Below are 24,320 nucleotides of genomic sequence, written 5' to 3'. Positions count from 1 at the left end.
TTTTTGCAATCTGGTTTCCTTTCCATAAAACAGTTCATGTAACCACATTTTTGGAAGATCAGGCTAACATATTACTTAAAATATATACTCAGTATGTCCTGAAGATAAAAGACCATCTTTCCAAATGACTCAAAGTTAGTAAAGCAAACTCGTAAACATGTTAGAGTAAGAAAAGATAACTGAATTTCCATTGGGCTAGAATAGATTTTGCTTGACAAATATGACAAACATGAAAATTTTCTGGTCTTCAAAATTAGTTTAAAATAACGCAAATATATTTATTGAAAGCATTAAATATATTTACTCCAAGCACTTCCCACCAAACATTTAACCAAATAGTACTTCTGCCATTACACATACAATTTGCAGATTTTTAATAAAAATTATCTCTTCAGGACATGACAGAAAAGTTGAAAGTTTGCTAGTGTTTTCAAGACCTCCCACTCATACATACTGCTGTGCTTTGAAATTCTCAGTGCTTCAGCATACCAGAACATTCATTCTGGAGCAAAAACAGACATGCTTGCGTTATACTGCTTTTAGCCACCCCATTAGCAGCTCAATTTTAGAGCAAAACAGTAGCACAAAATAGCTATGTTTTCACATCTTTGTATACACATATGAAAAATAGAGCTTTAGAAATTCAATGTAGAAAACCTAATATACTGTACTCATCACACTGGCATACCAATCTTTATCCAAGCAAAGCTTTAATGTAATACACTTATCAAACTGACTGCATACTTTACAACCAAGCTTCTGTGTGCTTCCCAGCACACAGACTGCTGTTAGAGAGCCAAATGGTGACCACCCTATGGGAATCACAGACCACATCTCAATGCTCTCTCTAGCCTCTGTTCACCACAAAGGAGTCTTTAACCTGCTCATGAAATACAAAGCAGCTGTGGATGATGCTGTCTCAGACTGCCTCAGTCAATCTTCTCAAGTGGAATGTCTGCTTCTCTTTCCAAAAGACCTACTCCTGCAGGAGTCTCACCAAACTATGGCAACCACCTCTCCTTCCCTGTCCTTTCTTCCAAGATGAATTTTATCTTCGCTAAAATTATAGTTTCAGCAACACAGAAACAAACTGCAAATTTGGGCTAAATTATCAAAAACTGTTTTCCAGAAGTCTTTTCAGACTAGATCAGTTTTACATCTTGTGTACATACTCAGAGTCCTGCATCCAATTCTCCCCTCTGCCAGAAGGGATGCGAACCCACTTCTCCCTCATATGAGAACGTGGCAATTACTAAGCAGCAGAGTATTCTGGAGTGGTGTAAGCTCAACATCCACCAGTGACACACATTTACATTCACACATTTAGTAGGCAAGATTTGAACACAAGAACACTTGTCCTCTGTTACAGCCTGCTTGCTTAGGAAGACAGTTGTTCCTTCTCTATACATTTGCATCAATGACTTTTTTAAAGCATATTCCATAAAGGACAAAAGCTCTGGAGAAGAGAAGGAAGGCAACATACTCGCTGTAGTCTGATAGAACACCCAAAAAAGGGAACTGTATGTTCAAAAAACATTCAGTCAAAGAAGAAAACTTGGGTTTTCCCAGGTTTCTAACCACTAAACTACTGATGAAAACAGATGTTACCACAGTCAACCTTTCATTCCCCTTGTACTGCTTTTGCTCAAGTATTGAACAATGTGTTTATAAATTTTCATTCTGCTAAGAAAAGAAGATACTTTCTTGTTTTTATTAGGCTGAGAACATTCCTTCTCTCAGGTTTCCAATTCAGCAACCAAATGAAGAAAAACAATTACATGTCCTTTGAGCTTGTATCCAACTTCTTCCATATGGCTAGACAACATGCCTTACTAAATGAAAAAAGACAGCATAGTGCTGACCTGGACAGCAGTGTAACAGTGAAAATATGTATTTTGTGTCCAAGATTAAAAAATGGTCTTTCCTGGTTTCACATTTTGAAATAGGAGCAATAACCCTCTTTCTGAATCTAAGTGGCATATCTTTCCTGTAGAAAAGTTTCTGTAATCTCTTCCCAGTACGACATGACAAATTCAAAATGGGATTTCTCCCCCTTCTTTAAAACTAGTTCTAGAGATATACATTACCTTCAGCCATCAGGTGTGAATGCCTTCAGTTTGTTAATGCTAAATTTTTTTGGGCTGAAGCCAGAAGCAGGAATTCTTTAGTTTTAGGTCAGCATTAGCTTCTACATAGTGTTTGGTTTTAGCTTATATTATCTTGCCAATACATCCTTTTTTACTAAAAGCTCTGCAGAGAAGCAGCAGCATTCTGATGCCTCCTCTGAAGCACAAGGGAAAAAGAACATGATAGATTCTCATGCCTTAAATAGTGACAATTTTTAAAAGGCATTCCTGAATCCTTCACTGAAATATTATTTCATACATGTCAGTACGTATCAATTTAAGACTCAAGGATTTTTGCTGACATACAAAAATAGGAAGCAGCAAAACTTTCCATGGGAGCACTGCCTCAAAAATGCTACTTTTTTTTTTTAATGATCACTAATAAAATATTTTAATTAACCTGTAACATAAATAAATCCAGGTTTTGGCAATATACTTTGTGATTTGTTTCCATTTGCAGGTTTTCTCTTTGCACATACAGATAAATGAATTAGAATATCTGTGTGTCAATTTGATTGTCTAATAGAAAATTCAGTTGTATAGACACAGCTGTTTCTAGGAAAAATATTTTTTAAAATTACCATACAGCACACAGTAAACCCAGGTAAGTGACTCAAAAACACAAAATAATTTTAAAGGGTTGTAGGAATGTTCAGATGTAGCACAGCAATTCACTACTATTATGGTTGCATATAACTTCTTCAGTCAGTTCAAACAGTATCAGGCCAAGTATCAGAACACAAATGGTCAAGAGTATACTTTCATATTTAATAATTTTCCTGTTAGAAGACATATCTACTACATAACTCAAAATCAGGAATTAATGGGTTCTTTAGCCTTCAAAACTGCTATATGCAATAAAAGGTTATTATTTCAAAAACCTAAGCTAAATGTGATCATCAGAAGAAATATTTTGTTTTAAAATAATGTCTGGTAAATAAAGAGTTAAACTGATCCATCTACTTACCTACCCACATATATACACAAAATTTATAGAAGAGCAGTGTCTTTTGTTTGACATGAAGATTTTACTTTCATACCTATTCCAACTACGAATTAAAACCGAATTATATATTTGCATTAAAGTTCTAAATAAGTATTTCTAGCTTACATGAAAACTAAGACTAGATCTATCAATAGTTCAAGTGGAGTCCCAATGAATAAATGGCAACAGTCATGATAAAGTACCAAGAAGCAAGCTACTGATTATATAAAGTTTGAGTAATCTACTTTAAAAACCTCACAGAAAAACAAAAATATTTTTCCTTCTTTGAACACTAAAAATAACATGACTTTGTATAAAACAACATGAGAAAGGAGTCAGAAAGCTACACAAAATAGACGAAGTATATAAAAAGATACAGAAATTCCACTGACTGCAGTGATGCTCCCTGATGGCAAGGGAGCCAGCTACTGCAGTCCCCTCATTGCTCTTGCCAACCTAAGAAATTTTTTAGAAAAACAGAAACAAAAAGGCATGTTTCAGTTCTGGAAATTACTCAAGAGAGGCAAAATGCTAAGCTCCTTTCCAGCAGATTAATTGAGGGAAGGGCATATTTAAGATTTCTGCAGTTCAGCTCTGATTTTTTTAAAATGCTTAATACCCTTGAGTATTTAAGATCTACTGCATTGGTACTTTAAGAACTTAAGGAACACAGACAAGTAGGTTGAGCTGTCTGCAAAAAACATAATGCAGGTCAACTTAAAATGTTCAAGTAGCTATTACAATAAAAGCTCATACTAAGTATAACATTTTACAGAGAAAGCAGATACTACAAGAACAGCACAGTATTTCCAGTAATTAGAACATGTAGCATCTTTCCCCTATCCCACATTAAATTATTTGATTGAAGTAAGGATTAAAATAAGGATTAAAAAAAGGACATACCAAACTGAAGATAATGCAGGCACTTTTTTTTTTTTAATACTGGCAGTAGTATAAATGCAGACTCCAAAAATGCATGAATATGAAAAAGCATAGAGGACAAACATTTCTATCTATTTATAACAAAATGTACTTAGTTACTTGAAACTATAAAAGCCCTGCTTTGAAAGTTGAGCTATTCTGCTTCTGCCATCTGGTTTGGAAGAGAAATAACCATGAATATACCTTTCAGACTTTATTAATATATATGGACAAGTAAAATACAAGCATGAAATAATCTAATCATTGTAAGCAGAATATGACTCAGCAGTTTGTATAACTCCATTAATACAGTGAAGGTATATTAAATATAGTATGTACCTTGTGTAATGTTGCTTTAACAGATACCTAGTTTAACAGTAAAACAACATATTTATTAAACTATTGTTAATTTTGATTATCATTGTAAACCGTCTAATTTTTATATTAAAAAATGTAAGTTTCTTGGTAGAATACTCATAGTACAACTATATTTAAATGCAAAGGGTTTCAAGAATTTTTATGTTTAAAGTAGGAAATACACAATGGCTTGATTATGCTATCTGATATGTTAGGAAAAAAAAAGTATCTGCACTCATAGTGTTTGAATTTAAATTTTAATGAAATACAGCTCCAATAGGATACTTCAAATTACTGATAGGAAGCAAACTGCTATTTCCCTTACCTAGATATATTGTTGAAGCTGAGGAAGAGACGTTGGAGACGGGGCAAAGTATCCACATCTTTCTAGAAGGAAAGATAGAGGCATAAATTCAGTAGCTGAAAGTAGCTTTTGAACCTCTCAACTCTGCCTGATGAAATACTTTCATTCCTATACGCTATAACCTTGCTGCAACATTGATTTCCGTTGAACGTGCAGCTCCATTTCTTCCTAGTGCAGACTGCAAGGGAGTGTTTCAGTGCAGATATCCACTCTGCAGAACAAGCTGCATCACTTGCAAAGCAAATATGTTGAAGAAAAGAGGATAAGGCTGCTGCTGGTTTCTGAACAGGCTTTTGGGAAATAAGCCAAGGTGCTGTCTCAGCACTTAAGCTGCAGGATAAACATACTGTAAAAAAAAGAGTTTATTTTGTGACCATGCTGAAATAAGGTTTCTGAAGTGCAATACTGGCAGTGCAATTAGCACTGCCAAACAGCAGTGACTCTTCTGCCAGCGAATGATCTGAAGGACTCTGTCACCTTTACAATTAAAATTTATAAGGAGGAATGAGTTTCCAGAATGAGTAATTGTGAATTTAATCTATGTCACAAAAGACCTTTGCGGAAAACCTCTGAACGGCAAATAGCTCAAATATTAGTAAGATGAAACATATCATGTAAGATCAAACTTCATTTATGAAATATAAATCCACAATGCCCAGACAGCACAGTCCGCAGTGATTCACATACCATTCAGACTGCACACCTAACCCCTCACTTACAAATCTGCATCTCCTTATCCTACTACGGACCGTCCTCCAACTTGCAACCAGTGGACACAAACCTGTTACAGCATGGGGAAGTGTCACAGGGCTCACTACCTTGATTTTAGCCACAAAAATCAAATCTACAATCCTTCCTGCTGCCATCTGATTCGTGACCCATCTACATAGTGTTCTAAAACCAGAACTAGTTCATTCTATCCGAACAGGTAAAAACAAGGCAGCTCTAAACAAATCATGTAGCTGCTATTAATGAAACACTGAATGTGAGCTAACAAGCATCGCTGGGAGTCATCTCTCTGTATACTATAAGCAGGGCTTATTAGCTCAGGTCTGCAATTGCAAAACTCCTGGTTCAGAGCTGTTCTGAATCTTCCTAGATCAGACCATGGAAAGATTGAGTTCACAACAGAATTACATCTGGACATCACCTCTGTCCCTAAGGTGACTTAGTGTTGATGCTTAAAGGGGTGGGAGTGCATGATAAGGGTGGATATACACATGAACACAGGTATTATAGGGTTGTGCACAGTAATTCTTAAACAGCAAGCATTTTAACTAACTAAAGAAATATGCGTTGGAGAATACAAAGTAATTTGCCCTGAAGACAAGTTTCCATAACTAGCACGATATGTCACTAACCTGTAAAATACGTTGCAAGTCTCACAGGCATGACAGCAAACACCTTAAGTAGGATTTAAAAAAAGCCTACAGCTACTTCAGTTTTGATATTACATCATATAGGGCAGTGGACAGACAGGGCAGGATTTCTTTTATGAAAACATGGTGAACACCTTGACCAGTCCTCCTTCACATCTAAGACCAAGCTGCAGATGACAAACCCCAAAATTCTAACCTTTTAATACCTCAAAGCAATCAAGCAGGTCTGTCTTTCAAACAAAATTATAGTTCATCTTCCTAACAGTGGACTCTTAATTCACAACTGGATGGAAAGTAAATAGACATTCCATAATTCATGGTATGTATAGATTCATGCTTTTAATGCCATATGAGACACTTTGTAATCATTTATTGTGCCTGTCTGCTATTCTTCAGAACATTCAAAATTCTTGAAGGCACTTCAAATCCTGTAAGATATTATTCTGCTATAAACCAAGCCTCAGGACTGGCTTTAAATCCTACAGCTTTGGACGAAGTGCAGTTTATTCTTACAAAAAATAATTACTTGTGATTCAAGGATTTCCAGTCTCTAAACAATACCTCAAAGACAAAAAATGATCCCAAAATTGCTAATGTAAGGCCAGTGCATTGTAAGAGATTATTATATGTTTAATTGCTCAAACAAACTATGATCTATTTGGATAACTTGAATTATTCAATATAGTTAACTGCAATGGGTATGGAGTTCAGTATGGAACCTCATTTTGTTTGAGAAATGAGAATATCATCTTTCCTACACAAGAATAATACACTTAGAACAGGCATGGGGGGCACAGGGAGATGAAAAAATACGGAAGGTTCACAAAAAATATATGGAAAGAGAAAGTTATTTCAATTATATTGATTTTATTTTGTGATTTTGGGAGGGCAAACTTTTTTAAATTGAGGTTAGATTCTTTCATTTAAAGGAATAATCAAGCGTAAAAAGCTTGATTCATAATGATAGTGTTGTCATAGTAACTGAGTAACTAAAACACAGTCCAAAAACTAAAACAGAGAAACCAAATTCTTTTAATGAACTTAGAGTGAAAATTTTGTAGTTAATTGCTAAGTTGTAATTATATCGTGACTAAAGCGACACCACCCCCCCCTGCACAGTTAACCATAAGAAACCCTAAACCTCATCTTAAAGCAAAGAAATCTAAATCCCATCCCTCAACTACTCCAGCAATAATATAACAGTATCTTGGATATTCTTTCCATAAAGTGATATGTTTTTATGTTTCTGGATTTTCCGTAATTTCATGTTACAGCAGATTCTGAAATTCAATACAAAGGTAGTCCATCTTAAATTTATTTTCAGTTTTTTGAGAAAATTAAAGAAATACATGTACATTGTTGCGCACAGAGAAAAAAAGACAGCACCGATCATTAAAATATGAAATTTATTTTAGGAAAGAGACATGTATTTACTTTAAGTTTCAGACAGCATGACATGTCCAAGACTTGACTTCATATGATTTAAGAGTCCTTCTCTAGAGGAAGGTTAGTTAGTGTCATAGTTGCTAAAATCACCATCCAATTAAAAACAAAACAAAAAGCCACACACTAACCTGGGTAAAAAACCCCCGACAATTAGACAAAATAAAGTACTTCCCTGAACAGAACACCATCTTCTGAAACACTGCCTCTGGCCAGGAAAGGCTAAAACATTGAGATACAGCACAGAGTCCAAGCCTGTAACTCACTAATTTAAATTTCATGCTCACTCTATCTGTGACAACAGGAAGCAAGGAGAAAGTACGAGCTACATCTGAGGAGAGTGAAAAGGCAGTAGCTACAAGCAAGGAAAGGAATTCTAGGTAGCATAACTGATGTAGGGGGAAGGTACAGTAACAGAATCAGCAATGACCAAAAGTTTCTTATTTTTGAAGTGTGAAAACAATTCATGTATGGCAAGTAGCAGAAATTCGAGAAAAGGAAAGGCTCAGCAGCAATAGGAGACCAAGAACTAAAGCAGTTATGAGGGCCCAAAAAAATATTGCTATTTAAGTAGACATACTGTATTATTTTAAAAAGTGCTTGTTCAAATAATCTACTTGCCATACCCGAACTACAACTCCCAAATTGAAAAGTGAAAAGCTTTATTTTTTAGAACATATAGACTTACAATGCTAGGTTAAAGCTTTGATCAGTAAATTCTGCTTTTAGGATCAATACCTATTTTCTCTGCATTTTCCCCACAGATATTCATAAGGAGATAAAATTTAAGATGGTCTGACTGCTTAGCTGAGCTACAGAAATTAAAAGAGGGTTTGTTTCTAGGAAACAAAGTTGTATGGAAGAAAATTACCTAAATTTGTATGTTAGAACCACAAAGCTTCTTCAGAATCTCCCCTCCCCCCATGGAGAACCTCATGAGCTATCAAGATTTGAATCACTACAAGTGATCACATTTAAACAAAATAACAGCAAAAATAAATTGCTGTTTGTTTCACCTTTATGTTGTAAAAATATTGCAGCAGAACAACATAAGCAACACAATATGGGAAAACACAAGATTTCACAAATCTGAAATACTGATCTGGTTTAAAAAAGAAAAAGAAAAGAGAAGAAGACAAGAGTTTTGTTCCTTACTATAGCAGAGACTTGATTATGACGAAGGTTGAGCTCTGTGAGTGAATCCAATCCATTAAGGTTTTCTACAATGGTTAGTAGATTTCTGGCAAGGTTTAACACTCTCAATTCACTCAAATGACTGATGTTTTCTATTTTAGTAATCTGTGAAAGAGGTATAATTATAAACATGCATACTGTACTTTATATAGATATACAATAGATATATGTAGCACATTTTTTAAAAAAGTATATATGAACAATTTAATACAGTAGAGTGCTTCTTGTATATTTTTCTAAACCACAATAATCATAAATTGCTGAAAATAAGCTACAGTCTGCCAGAGATTAAGTATAGTATTCACTTCACTAATATCTTTCTAGTCATACTGCATTAAAAAAAAAAAAGAATCAGTCAACACTTCCTTCCTTACCATCAGAAATTAGGTTACTTCAGCTGTGCTGTTCTATAGCAGCAACCTCAAAGACAGCATAAAACTAAGATGACACTGATGATATGGTATGCCAAAAGGGGGAAATTTTGTGCACGGTTGATCCTTAATTTGGCTGCAAAGGCACTCAAACATACATCCGAATCTCCTGGAACCTATGCTACAAGAATATGAGGCATCGTATCTCCCTACCATCACAGAACTCTGCACCAATTTCCCTTCAAGCCTCTTAAAAAGCCAGCAGCAGCATTCACAGCTCTATCTACAGGAGCTCCACAGACAGACTTCCCAGCAGGTCATGAGGACAGGAACCTGCTGTGAGTCAGGGGCAAGGAGCAGCCACAGTCCTCTGGAGAAGAAAGCAATTATTTTGAAATTGGAACTTGTAAGGAAGTTTTACGAGCAGGTAATTGCTGGCATCAGCAAGACATACTCAAAAGTTAGAAAAGAAAGCAGCAGCATCCTTAGTTTGGGTACACAGCAGATTTGCTTGACAGTCCCCAGCACTTCTTCAGCAACTCAGGGCTTCCAGTGATTAGAAAACAGATGGATCAAACAAAGCAACTAAACTACAGTAAACAGGCAGCTGCCCAAGGTTTGTTTTTATACTTAATACCCTATTTTAAAGATTAGGTAATACTGACAAAAAAAAAAGTCATCAGAAGAGTAATAATAGCTACTGTTCCTTAATTTTGACTTCTAGAAATGCAACCATGTTTTACAAAGGCATTAATTATTGCTCCGTTGACATAATCTGAGTTCATTTTCTGCTGTTTGTATTTCTCAGAGTGATCCACTCAAGGTCTCTATCCAGATATTTATTTCTCATAATGGTCTGCGATCTGTCCTCCAGCATCTATCCAGACATCTATGCAGGACTTGCATGCATACAGCAACGTATCATGGAGAAGATGAAGTATTGCCACTGCACAGGAGACTATTCCTATCATATTCTTACTGAAACTATGCTGTATGGCAGAAAGAAGGCAGCAGGTTATCCTGCTGAAAAGAGTTCAGCCTTCCATAATATGTGGCAGTGCATCCAAGGATACAGTGCACAAAGCTACTAACAAGTATAACAAATTCCCTTTCAATTAGAATGATCATGGGCTGGACCACTGTAAGCTCCCTTCAACACTGTATACTCATGCACGCTATTCCTCCTCAAAGCTACCAACAGCAATAAGATGCAGACAAGCAAGACAGCAACTGGTGTCACACACCTTCCCGGTCATAATGAACTTTCTGATGCTTTAGACCAGTACAAATCTGGCCATGCCAGTTTCCAGAAAGTGTCTAGCAACTCCTGGAATGGGAGAAGAGGTGAGGTAGCTGTTATTCAACAGTTTGAGAACACATAATGTTGTTGGTAATTTTCATATATATACACACACACATATGTATATGTCTATAACATACGACTTGAATATGCTGCTATAAAAAGTATTTCAGCAATTTTTCCATTAAAAAGCATACACAAGTAGACAGTAAAACCAAAATTAAGTAACGTCTTACAACTTTTGATTCAACTGGTAATTAAACTATTATGCATCATCCATTTATGTGTATTATATGCAGAAAATAAAAGTTATCAGGATCTAAAAATATTACGGCAAAAGAAACAGAAAATACCACCATTTAGAACAATATATTTAGACAGAAAGACTTGTAAAATCAAAGCCAAGAGCAGATGGTTAGCATGAAGAGCACAGACCTCTGCAGATGTCTGCTTAGCTAGAATTACATCATGTCACAATGTAGAATATTAATCCTGGTGTTTCACTGCTATCACAAGGATAATGATTTCATCAGCAATGTATAGAGATACTCTTTATCACTTTGCTAAGTTTTAAGGTTAACTCTACTGGATTTTCTCTGTTTCAATTATGCATGCACGCATGAAGATACGCCAGCTTTTAGTACATACTATTAGGTGCAGCTTAGGTAACAAGCCATTATCGCCTCTTTCTAGAGAATTCAAATAATACTTCTCTTACTAAAAAGAAACTATACCTATAACTATTTTACATTAATTATAAATAAAGAAGGATTATTATTGACCTTTTTTAGTTGCTTTTTCAAAATACGTATGTCAAAGACTTCACTTGTAAACATTGAACAACACCACTATTCTATTTTGTTTGCTTTTATGTTTGAATACTTAGCTATGAAATAGATTTATTTTGGAAAAGATTGTTAGGCACCACATAATCACTCATCAATAATTAAACTGCACAAAAGTTGCGGGTTTTAACACACATTTCCGAGATTACTGAAAAGGAGTCCATGCCTGAAAAAAAATCAAGTTGCATTTTTTTGTTCCTTTTACTTATATCCTTGAACTTTTGGCAAGGAAAATGATTCACAGAATTAAACAGAACACAAAAAATAACTCTAATGACTTTTTGAAATTTAAAGCATTATAGAATAAATTTCATTTTAAAAGTTAGAATGAAATTCAAGTTCAACTTGACTCAACTTTAATGCACTAGTTCACTGGAAGACAGAGTATAGTCCATTTCAACCCTACCTAAAATAAAAAGGTTTTAAAGGGATTTATATGGAGCATATACCATTTACCTTGATGGCAAAGATCAAGCCAACAATCAGCATTCTCTCCATAGACTATTCAGAGTGCTTGGAAGCACGCTATTTAGAAAGTAAATGCTTAGTTTAAAATTAAATGCAAGTTGTAGTGCATGAAGTACACCATGCACACAATCATGTGCAGGGTGTATCATGTAGTATCATATGTCCATATTAGTGTGTTAATAACCATAGAAAAAGTCTCTACATAGAAATTTAAATGTTACTAAGATGCTGTATTTTCTTACAGATTTTTACTGGGCAGTATTAAAATCAAGAACCTTGCTAAGTCATGTAGGAAAACAGGCCAAGAGTAGTAATATGACAAAAGGAATTCACATTTCGTCCTTTTTGTAAAGCGTAGGCACTGACTGCAATATTTCATTAGGCATTACACTGATTATTTTTTTTAACCTTCTTTTGGATATTTATTATATGAAAGAATTTTCTTTAAGTAGTAATGCATTTAAAAGCTTGATATGAGAAAAAAAAGAAATCATACAAGGTTTATCATTAAGCATCGTGGAATACTATACCTCAATGTTTTAAAGCACATCCAGTTCCCAGAAAATTTCTCACTTGTGTTGGGGGAAGTCTCAAAGTTCAGACCAAACCACATTATCCAAAACACCCAAATAAATAAAAATATTTTCCCAAAAGTGAACAAAAATTAGATTTTCCTCCTCCTGTTCTTCCTCACCTCCAACCTCTTGGAAACATTCCAGTGTTAGAAGTTTCATAACGTGCATTCCATCTATGGGACTGATTTACACCCCAAGAGAGAGGGAGGGAGGGACTAAGACTGAAACAGGAATCTAGTTTTCCTCTTAAATGCTACTGCTCCATGAACATTAATAAAAATAAATAATTTTTAGCTAGGCTCTAGCACTATTTTTGAAAAATAAGATTAATAATATTGATATTCTGGCCCTATATTTGAGTATTTATATTCTGCAGCTATTGAGAGTGACTGCTGAGATTTCTTACCTTATGTAGAACTACTCTGTACAATGAAAGAGTTAACATTTCTAGTTAGTTTAATGCATTTCAAATACCTTTAAGATAACTTGTACACAAGACTCAATTGTTCCGTGATCCTCTGGGATCACAGGTAACATAGAAGAGATACCATGCATTACTAATGATAGCTTTGAACACCAAAACAATTAAAAGTATTGCAAGCACCTTCGAATATTCCTGTAGTGAATTAAACTACTGAAGTAAGAATGAAAACTATCTGGCCAGATATTATGTAATGGATATTACACATATGATATTTTAGTTTATTACTGTAAATATGTAATATAACATACCATGAAGTGGAAAAAATGGTAGTTAAAAGAGTAATACTTTTTTCTTGCCAGCTATGTGAACCCATTCAGTGTTCTCAGAAAGAACTGTGGAGTATCACATTCACTGAGTCGTCAATCTGGTAAAATGACTTGCCAAAGGCATCAGGAAGATTTACTGGATTTTGCTATAACCTGCTACATTGAATTTTATGGTTTTATTTAATGACATCAGAGAAGCCAAACCATGAAAACAAAGACTATGGAAAAACTCTGTTCTGTATTGTAACTCAGTCAGAAGTAGTAATACTACTGTAGCCATTTATATTCCATGGCATATTGTTGTAATAATATTATTGTTGCCAGGCAGTATCATTTAAATGCATTTTACCTATATGACTCTTTTCACCTACTGGAGTGTAACACACATGTTCAACCACCTTGTGGAACTGTCTGTCTGACTACAGAGGAAAGCTGGTGATACCAGAATCATTAAATGCAAGTTAACTTGCATCTCAAGTAAACTGTAGGCAAGCAGCAAATATTCAGCAATCCTCTACTGTGATGAAGACTGCTCACCAGATATTCTCCCCTTAACAGAACTGCCTTTACTACAAATAAAAAAAATGTGTCCTTGTCTCCTGTTAACTAAGCAAAGGCAAAAGTCCCAGTCAAAACAGAGCTGCTATATACATTAATACAAAAAATAAAAAAGCTGTAAAATAGATTACTGTTCTAAAACATGTATAAATATGAACCACAGAGGATGACTCTATAAACAGACAAATCAAAGAGTGAAGAAAATTCAACTGTCTTCTCAGCAAATAAATTGGCAAAATACTCTATAAAGTGACTTGCAATCATCAAGCAGTAACAGAATTGATGAATAGAAGCAATCAGTGCAAACTGCACAGGAAGTGCTCTAAAGAACAACAGATTTGATGCATAACTTCATCAGATGTGTGGGATTTATGAACATCAAAACCACAGGAACACTCCTATGCTAACCCCAAATACAGAGTGCCATTTAATTAGACCTGTAGTAGGATGTTGATTCAGTACACTAGAGTTCAATGAACTGCCACATTCATCCAATAAAGAGGTTTTTCATGGCTTTACAGGGGACATTTTTGCAATAAAGAACTGTCACTTTACTAGTATCCTCAAAATAATTCTTCTTTACTATTGTTTTCTTCTTCTATTTCCCCTACCACTAAAAAGGGAAAATAGGAAAAGAAAAGATAATGAATTTAATCTAAAGTAACCCTAGCCACAGAATCAGAGCATCAGTTGAGGTCAGAAGGGACCTCTGGAGATCGCCCTTTCCAACCCCACCTGCTCAAAGCAGGGTCAACTACAGCACGCTTCCCAGGACCACATCTGGTCAGGCGCAGACCACCTCCAGGGATGGAGATTCTACCACCCATCTGGGCAATGTTCTCCAGTGTTCAGCCACTCTGACAGTAACATTTTTCTTAAGTTCGAACAAAGTTTCCTGTATTTCAGTTTATGCTCAATGATTCTCGTCCTTTAGCTGGACAATACTGAGATAAGTCTGGCTCCATCTTATTTAGACCCTCCCATCAGCTATTTACATACATCGATAAGAACTCCCTGAGGCTTCTCTTCTCCAGGCAAAGCAAACTTCAGCTCTCTCTCAGTCTCCTCACATGAGAGATGCTTCAGTCCCTTCATCACTTTTGTGCCTTTTCGCTGGACTCACTCCCCCAAATTCATGTCTGTTTTGCACTGGGGAGCCTGAAGGATCACCTCCCACAATCTGCTGGCAACACTCTTCCTAATGTGGCCCAGGATGCTGTTGGCCTTCTTTGCCATACAGGCACATTGCTGGCATATGGCCAGCCTGTTGTCCACCAGAGCCCTGACGTCCTTTACTACAAAGCTACTTTTCAGCTGGTGAGCACCCAGCCCATAGTGGTGCTGGGTGTTATTCTTCCCTAAGCGCAGGACTTTGCATTTCCATTTCTTGAATTTAATGAGATCTCTCTCAGCCCATTTCTCGAGCCTGTCAGGGTCCCATTGAATGGCAGCACAACTGTCTCATGTATAAAGCTCTCCTTCCAGTTTCCTGCATTGTTAATAATGTAGGTCATCAATGAAGGCGTTAAAAAGTATTGACCTAGTACCAATCTCTAGGGTGTAACGATGGTGACTGGCCTCTAGCTAGACTTTGTGTCACAGATCACAACCCTTTGAGCCTGGCAGTACAGCCAGTTTTCATTTCAGCTCACTGTCCATCTATCTAGTCCAAACCTTAATTTAATTTAGGTTTGTCTGTAAAGATGTAATGGGAGACAGTGTTAAACACCTTCCTAAATTCAAGATAAAAAGCATCCATTGTGCTCTACTCATCCACTGCCTTCGTCATTTTGTTGCAAAATGCCATTTCCTACATATATTCACAGTGACTACTCCTGGTTGTCTTCTTGCTGTAGTACGTTTGGAAATGGTTTCCAGGACTATTTGTTCCATCACTTCCCCAGGGACTAAGGTGAAGCTGTCTTGTTTCATAGCATCTGACATATACTCATTTATATGCCATCCCACAATTACAGTCTATGCAACAATTTGGTTATTGAGCAGACAGCATTCAGGCAAAACTTACATCCAAGTTTTAACTTATCAGTAGGTTTCTTGAAAGAATCTTCTTCCTGGAGAATTTGGTATCAAAACCCGTCCAACTAACGTAACTACAATGACAGGTTTTATAATGAAGTTAAACATTTTCTTCAAAACCACAAAAACATATTTTTAAATTAATACTAAGAAAAAATAAACGCAAAACCAAGTATGCAAGTCTAAGTAGTGCCTTTAACAGCATGAATTTTGCATTGTGGCCCAAGAATATCACATTAAGAAAATCCTGAAAGTATTCCCGGTAACAAGACATAGATGACACCACAAAGACAGCCGTCTTTTCTAGAAAATAGCCTTAAAAGTTTTGTGCTGGATCAAAAGTATCTGTTTCCCATGTTCACAGCATTAAATAGTTTCTCACATCTGTAAGAAACACAACTTTGAATGTAAAATGAAAACAAAAATACCATAAAAATATCCATAAAAAAGTATGACTGAAAAGATGGTAACATTAAGTAACCTACACAGTCTGTTTCACAGTTACTGGAAGTGAGCAATGGAAAATTATGTCCAGAGGAAATGTCATATTCACACAGCACATACAGATACTCATATTACACCGGCAGTCAATGACACTTTTGTACACTAAAAGTGAATTAAACTTTTCCATAGTTATATAGAAAAGCCAACATAAGCGATGCAGACCAGAAAAGTGCCATTACACCTTTCACTTAAAGTAAGAACCATCCTGATAAAGGAAAATTGCTGCCTGTTACTGGTTCCAAATTGTAAAACTGACTAGATGTATTGTAGATTTTTTGACTTTCCTGTGAGAACTGAGTGCAGGACAATGCCATGAGCAATCTAAGGAAACAGATGTATCAAGAGCTTGTTAAGATAAAGCAAATCCTATTTTCTACTGTTTTTCATTATGACTGACAAGCAGGATATTCTGTTTCTGCATTCTTGATTCTAATTGATCTGTACCGAATGAAAGAAAAAAATAATAATGTGTATGTTAGAGACAGGACATGATATCAACAAAGCAATGATCAGAATCCAGTATTTTGAACTATATACCAACACTTCATTTTTAATTCTACTGATCTGTTGTTTAAATTGCTATGTTCTGGAATATTGGAACACATATTTTGAAGTTGTCAAAACCAATTCCGTGGTTAAAGTCTGTTCTTGAAAGATTTATGACATGGAAGAAATACTGTTTAAGATAGACTAGAAGGCTGCCCTAAGTAAAGATCCCACAAGTCTAAAGCTAAAAGATAAAGCCCCCCTATTCATTATTAATTAAGCAAACCAGCCCTGACTTCAAAATAAGACACTAGTACACTAAGCTGATATGTCTCAAACCCAGCATTTCTCCCTTCTTCATTTCTTCCCTTATGACTTCAAAAATAACTAATAATATGTATGCCAGACTGGCGTTTGAAACGTGGAACTCCTCAAAGACAGGAAAAAAAGAATGTTAATATGAAAACTTGCATATCTTTAAACTGGAAAGGAAAAAAAAGATAATTTATTAATGGAAGAGAAGTTCATAGTCTTTATTTGGTCTTTCCATGAATAATATACTAAACCTACAAATAAAACGCAGAAAACAATTCATTCCATTTCCTAACATGTGCCCTTCACATGTACATTTATGATTAAAACTTTCTGAAAAACAAAAGCACTTATTACGCTCCAGAGATTTAACTCCTGATACAGGATAATTTGTTATGTTCTCTGGACCAAAGTAGGCTTATTATTATGAAGCTGATCTAGTAGCAGGCAGTTGGACACTATGCCCAAAATTCCTAATAAAGTTCTAATTAATGTAAAGGGAGTTGTATAGACATTCGAAAGAAGAAAAAAATTTTAAAAAAATCAGATCTACTTCATGATCATTTCTAAGAGTTGTGCATGACCTATGTTTCATTTCCATTAGTGATTCCTCCACTTGTGCTATAAAAGTGTGCTGACTGGCAGAGCTGCATATCTAGTCTGCAAGTATTTTCATCAAACACAAAAAAACCCCAAACTTAAAACAGCAGTAAGAAAATTACTATAACTACACAAACACTTAGCCACCTCCAAACACAGTCACTCTAAAACTCCAAGGGCAATGTCATTATCTGCTCCTATATTGCCTCTGCCACTGTACAACATGCATACTATTGAACTAATGTTATTCAAAGAAGCCACAAACATATCGCATCACATATAACAGTAACTCATTATAGTGCTACCTTGTCTTTTTTTTTTTTTCCCGGGAAAAAAAAAAAATTATTCCCATTTCCTACTGTCAAGTAATTGTATAATAAACAACACACACACAGATGGAGACAAATCAGTAAGACGTCAGAACAGGAATCCAGAAAATTCTCACATTTGTCTTATATAGTCACAATAACCATGTGTTGTTTTAAACAGCTCAATTACAGAACATTTTGTATCACATGTGTTTTAAATTTATTTTACAAAAAGTATACTATATCCGGCTTGCCCTTAATACTCCATGCTGCTTCTGACACACCCATTAAACAACAAACTTCCTCTTACACGTATTACAGCTAAAATTTTATGCACCACTTGAAACAGAAATGACTGCTAGTCTCAAATTGGGGAAACTAAATAGACTTTAAGTAACTTAAGTCCAGTCAGAAGCATGAATCAATCAAGAGCTTGGACCCATTCTGCTTTTTCCTGTACAAATTTAAGTCTTCCACAGATATCTAAAGGATCTCGTTTTGTAAGATCACTAATAGTAGAAACAACACATCAATCAATGAGACTTTAAATTCTTCTATGACTTCCAAGACTGTGTTACTTTAACTACAACACAACTACTTATGCTAGATTACTATTCTGTAGGTGTGAGTGTGATTATACTCAGTTGACTCAACATTTTAATCACTGTAACTTTCCAAAAGTACAAGGGACTTGATACCAAGATTCAAAATAACATCATACCACCTTTTACTAATTTACTGATTTCTGTGGCCTCAAGAGTTGCAAAATTTACTACCAGTTCCCTTTCAAAAAGCAATAGATTGGTAAGAGACAGAGGAAATGCATGATGTCTACACAAGAAACTTAAACAATCAAGTTATTGTACTGTACCTGATTTCCATGAAGATCTAAAACATCAAGATTTTTTAGGTTCTCCAGATTTGAGATCTTCTTTATTCTGAAAGATTTCAATTATAACATAAAGTATTTTTCATATTAGTTAAAAAGTATCTTTGATTTTCCAGCTAATATAAAACTTAGCCATTTGTTCCCGCCTACCAAGAGTAACAGAAGAATAACAAAGTTCTGAACCATGTAAAAAAAAAAAAAGAATAAATGAATGAGTATGCCTTAGACTATCACCTTCCTTTCTGACTGCGAATAATGCAATAGTGGCAGTATGTCTGTGGCTCTTCTAGGAAGATGAAAAGGGAAGGAATACTTGCACCACTAGAAAACAAAGTCAACAACCAATCTATCCAGACACCTAAATAATAGAACAACGTTATTACTGGCAAACAGCTAATTTCAAGCCAGTTTAAAGACAGACTATAATCTGACACAGGCTTTTGAGAGTTTGTTAGAAGAGCAGAGAACAAAATAATAAAAAAACCAAAACAAAACAAAAAACCCCACACAACCTGAAAGCCACTGGCCCTTTCTAGACAATATAGATCTCTAGATTTGGCAGTATTTCTTCTCCCCCCCTACAATTTCACTGTCTTAAAACTTTTCTGTCCTGTCCTGTTTTCTCAGATTCCAAACCTAGGTCATTGTATACTCAGCATCATCATCTACTGGCTGATGATATTAAACATCACATGTATTATGCATTTGCTTCAAGAATAATCTAAGATGACATATAGATCAAGCTGAAAACAAGTTGCTAGCAACTGTGTCTGACTTGTAATCATTTATGTCTTGTCCTAACTACTTCCAAACCATATTTCTATATAAACAAGCTACACCGCACTCAATATAGTTACAATTTGGAAAATAATTCCTTAAAGAACCTTAAAATTATCATTCCCATGCCCCAATATTTTGTTATAAACAAAATTAATTTCTACAAGTGAGATTTTTTTAATATAAAAGCTTATTGCTTTTATATTACTCCACTATTGAAAACTGTCAGTTTTGACTACAGGCTGAATTAGGAGAGAAATTCTTTGTAAACTGCACATAATTGAACTTTGTTTACCAGTTCTTCCTTTACTGAATGTAAAGAAAATAAGAAAACTGAACAAAATCAGAGCACAACCCTTAGATGTGTGAGCAATTCCACAGATACTTCTATTAAATTATTAGAATTAAAGCCTACAGGATTTGAACTGTATTTTTAGAAACTAATACAACTAGCAAGTTGTATCTCCCAACAGAATAGAATCAATAAGCAACAAAATCCATGATTCATCTGTCCAATTTTTTCCCCAGCTAAATACATCAGGCAGAAATACTTTTTATAGGTTATAAAGAATCAATTAATACTTTACGTGATGTGAAAAGAAACTCCACCTGTCACACAAATTTAAGAACAAGTATTTAATAGCTGATCAGAACAGAAGATTAAATGGAAACACGTTAAATACTTCAGAACTGTTCCTAAAATTTATGTAAAAAAGGAAGTTTCTGAAGAACATTATGAGCAAAAACCGTGTGCTTCTTTAGTGGGATTCCTAACACTTAGCTAGTGTTAGGGACCAGCTTACTGGTCTCACGGCCAACATCACAACCTGAAAACTCTGTAAGTAACAGATACAGTCATAGATCACAGTTGTTACACCATAAAGAAGTAAGATGCTTTAGGTTAGTTTTATTATTTTTACCTGTTCTTTCCCAACAAAAGGACTCTTAGGGATCTCAGAGTTGAAAGCCCACTTATTTCCTCTATTTGATTATCATATAAATCTAAGAAAACAAGATGCTGCAGGTTAGAAATATTTTGGATCCGGGTTATAAAGTTATGTTGGAAATTCAGAAGGCGAAGATGATCTTCCCCATCGATAACAGGGCACACTGTCAGTTTTTGCCTAGGAGGAAAAAGAAACAAAACAAAAAAAACACATGTAAGTAACAAATTGGTAATCCAACTTCTACTCACCCACTCTGACTGAACCTAGGAAAGTATATTATCTTGACTACAGTAATATTAAGGTAATTAGGTTTGCTAATTAAACTCTGTAAATAAGACAGTAACTCCTTACTACAACAAAAATAGCATGAAAAGATTGCAGAAGTGATTCCAAAATTCTCTGAAAGTCTGTCTTCTTAATCAGAGATTTGCTTGTTACATGAAAAATACATGGAAGTTTCATGTTGTGACCACATTAAGATTTCAACAGACACAGCCTGCCAATTTTTCCATCAGATACCACGTAAGCAGCCTGTTTAGATCAGAATTCAAAGTGTTCTATGTCTACACAGTTTTTCTTTGGTTTACAGAACTTTACATTCGAAATATAAATACATGAAATAATAACTGTTAATGTGAAAAGTCAAAGATATAGGAAATGATGCTAAAAATGGTTATTCTCATTTTAGGATTATTCCAGAAGTTGTCCTACTGACCTGACAAAGCTTTTTGGACTACATGAACCTTAACCCCGCAAAGAAAAAAAATAAAAAAGGAAAAGATTACAATTAAATATCTTTCAGATAAAACTTTTTTGTGTGTCCTGGTTAAGAAAAAGAAAAAAAGAACCACTCTACAGTTAATGCATCAGATTAAAACTAATGGAGACATAGCCTCTGACTCTATAGATCACTTGCATGACCTTGCTTTCAACTCTTAAGCTAGTTCCTTAATTTACAATGAAAAGCTCTAACTGCCTTAGATGAGTGTGCTCTATGGATATATTCATCACAAGGACACTCATACAGAATTTCTCTACGGGACACAGCTGTTATCTCAAAACCACACACACTACACAAAAAACCAGCAAAACCAAACCCACTACTCATACCATTGACCACAGGCATTACCAGGTTACTCATCACTTTAGACCATCAGACACAAGAGTCACAAGCTATGGTGTGTGTACTCCATAACCTTCGCACCTTTCCAGGGTAAGTCTGTCAGAGTTCAGTATTTTTTCTTCAGCAGTACGTTGCAATACCGGAAATGTTATTGATGAACTGCTCCCAAAATTTGTGTTATCTATCAAAAAATCATACAGAGAATATATTTACTACTTCTTTGTAAAAGAATTTCATTAACTACAAATAATAAAAGCAGAATTTTCTTTCTTATTAAAAGTAGAGAATTACACTGTACACGGAAGTGCTTTTTGCCTTCATTCAGTACTTTATCAGTTTTCTTTCCTGCTATTTTTTGTTTACAGCTACATCCTTCTACATCCTCTTTCCAAAGTATGTCCATTTGTTTCATTTCTGAGAGATTTTTATCAACAATTTGTTGTAAGCAGATATTTTGTAGATGCTTTTGTTTTGATTAGAATTACCCAATGATGTTTTAAGGTGAGGTTGTATAATAGTTTCACAATTTCAGTATCTGAACTTAAAAGAAGATATTATCTAACTTAAGATCAATTTAAAGACACTGATCAAGTAGGTGTTGATAGAACTAGAAACAAAAGCACCAAAACATTGGAACAGTCCCACTGAGCCACAAACAAATGCAAAGTCTTTCAAAGGTAAGTCCATGAAATACCTAGTAATCATTGGTATTGTATTTCACTCCATCAAGAAAACAGGCAACCCTTTAAAACATATTTACAAAGCTAGCCATCTTTACCCATTTTGTTAATATAAGGGGCAAGAGGGAGAATGACTAAAACTACTTGCAAAATAAATCAACAAATATATTCTGTGAGTTCTGGCTTATTTGGAAAATGACCCACTGAAAAAATATCAGTCAAAAATAGATCATTGTGCATGCATACTACCACAAGAATACAGGCTCAACTTCTATGTGTTTGCCCCCTTTTTTTTCCTCTTCCTTCAAATAAATCAAATATATTATAGGGAAAAACATTACTTCTTCAACAAACAAAGGCAATTGCTTTATTACTATAAAGAATGAGTGCACTGTTGTCTAAAACATGCCATTAGAAGATACACCTATATAAATAAAACAATTAGTTGTTCAATTTAGAATCTTTTCAGTGCTACTCTCTAACACTTTATCACTAGCTACTCTAACAAGCCAGTATAACAACCAACATTCTCTACGTATCCTTCAAAGTGAAAAAAACTGAAGGAAAAAAAAATCATTGAGACCAAAAATAATCAATTAACATTGTTACAAAAGTCTTAAAAACCTGAGACACACCTAATTTAAGTCAATAAACGTAAGACCAGAGACTTAAAAAGCAGTCTGAAACATAACATGATGGCAGTACATTGACTTTTTTCCTCTTATGCCATCCTCCTAACGATACTGTGAAAGATCCCTATGACTGCCCTTTTGTTAAAGAAAGGTTTATAAAAAGCCTATATTTAAATGCCTATATTATATTTTGGAAAATATTTATAGTGGTCTCCTGACAATGATCTATTAACCTCTCTTAATACCCAAAGGGAATAGTAGGCAACACTTGCTATTCAGTCATACGTTCTGACAGCCAAAAGCAGCACACCTTACAGGTCATAACTTTACAATAAGAAACCCAGTTAAAAAAAAAGGAGACTAACAAGACAAGATTTCACTGTTACCTGAAGCATGTGAACTAATACTGTGGCTGCTTTGTCGAGATCTGGATTTTGTAGGTGTGTGAATAGAAGACTCGCCAAATCCTGATAGAGAACCTGTATGCTGCCTCAACTCCAAACCAGAAAGTTCTGTCAGACCGGATGGTACTGGAAGATATATCTGCTTATTACGCACCAAAGGACTTAATACTCTTGGGTCTCCTGTACGGGGAACAAAACCAAAGGGCAGATGTAAATTTACTCCATAATTAATTGCATAATAGCCCTAAACAGCAACCCATTCTGAACAGCTGCTGGTCTTTATTTTTTTTTACCAGAATGAATAAAGAATTGCCATGATAATTAAACTGATCTGCTATCCTAACCAATCACTGGTTTGATATGGCAGGCAAGCAGCAGCAGTGTAACAACAAGTTTTGTGTCTCCAGGCTCTTCCAGGCTTCACCACAGTTAACACTGGTATCACTAAATATCTTGCTTTTCAAAGCCAAAAGCACACAAGCACAATAGGAAAACTATCTTTTCATATCAGGGTTCTGAATTAGAAACTAATTTTGTCTACATACATTAAAATGTTAGAAACCCAATAAAATGTTACAGTAGAGAATTGCATGCCTTCTGAGGGAACGTATAGTAGGGCACTTGATAGCTTGTGGCTTTGTAGGTAAAAGAATGCTCTTCCATGGACAGAACAAGGGGCAAAAAGTGATGAAAAAAGCCATCTGCACTAAGCAGTAGAAGGATAGCGGGTTCAGGATGTGATGCAGCAGTAATTATATTTAATTACTGCAGACAATTAGGAAAAGCTGTCACTCTTACATATTCTAATCATAATACAGTCTTTCTTTACTGTTCAGTTAATAAAAGAGATACAAATAACAAACCAACCAAATCATATTGAAATCACCTTGCCTTCCTGAATAATTTTTTTCCAGATCATGCTGCAGAAGTCTATTTTGGAAAGATGACTGTTCTTTATTTATCCTGAATTCAAACTGTAACACAA

General features: G+C 35.1%; 1 protein-coding gene across 2 annotated transcripts in view; it reads right to left on the bottom strand.

The window, feature by feature from the left end:
- LRRC49 (leucine rich repeat containing 49) overlaps positions 1–24,320 on the bottom strand; it is a 52,567-nt gene that overhangs the window by 26,707 nt on the left and 1,540 nt on the right. The window contains exons 3-9 of one of the 2 annotated variants that reach the window (XM_059823925.1): positions 24,222–24,309; positions 23,318–23,515; positions 21,701–21,800; positions 20,470–20,673; positions 18,755–18,821; positions 8,731–8,874; positions 4,715–4,776 (exon numbers count right to left, since the gene is read on the bottom strand). In XM_059823925.1, coding sequence (XP_059679908.1) covers positions 4,715–4,776; positions 8,731–8,874; positions 18,755–18,821; positions 20,470–20,673; positions 21,701–21,800; positions 23,318–23,515; positions 24,222–24,309 — 863 coding nt within the window. The remainder of the gene's footprint in view (positions 1–4,714; positions 4,777–8,730; positions 8,875–18,754; positions 18,822–20,469; positions 20,674–21,700; positions 21,801–23,317; positions 23,516–24,221; positions 24,310–24,320) is intronic. The other variant, XM_059823926.1, reaches the window with a different exon arrangement.

The sequence above is a fragment of the Gavia stellata genome, chromosome 13, assembly GCF_030936135.1.
Source record: "Gavia stellata isolate bGavSte3 chromosome 13, bGavSte3.hap2, whole genome shotgun sequence".
Taxonomy (NCBI): Eukaryota; Metazoa; Chordata; class Aves; order Gaviiformes; family Gaviidae; genus Gavia; species Gavia stellata.
Note: the sequence above shows the minus strand (reverse complement) of the source record. Positions and strands in the feature narration are given on the sequence as shown.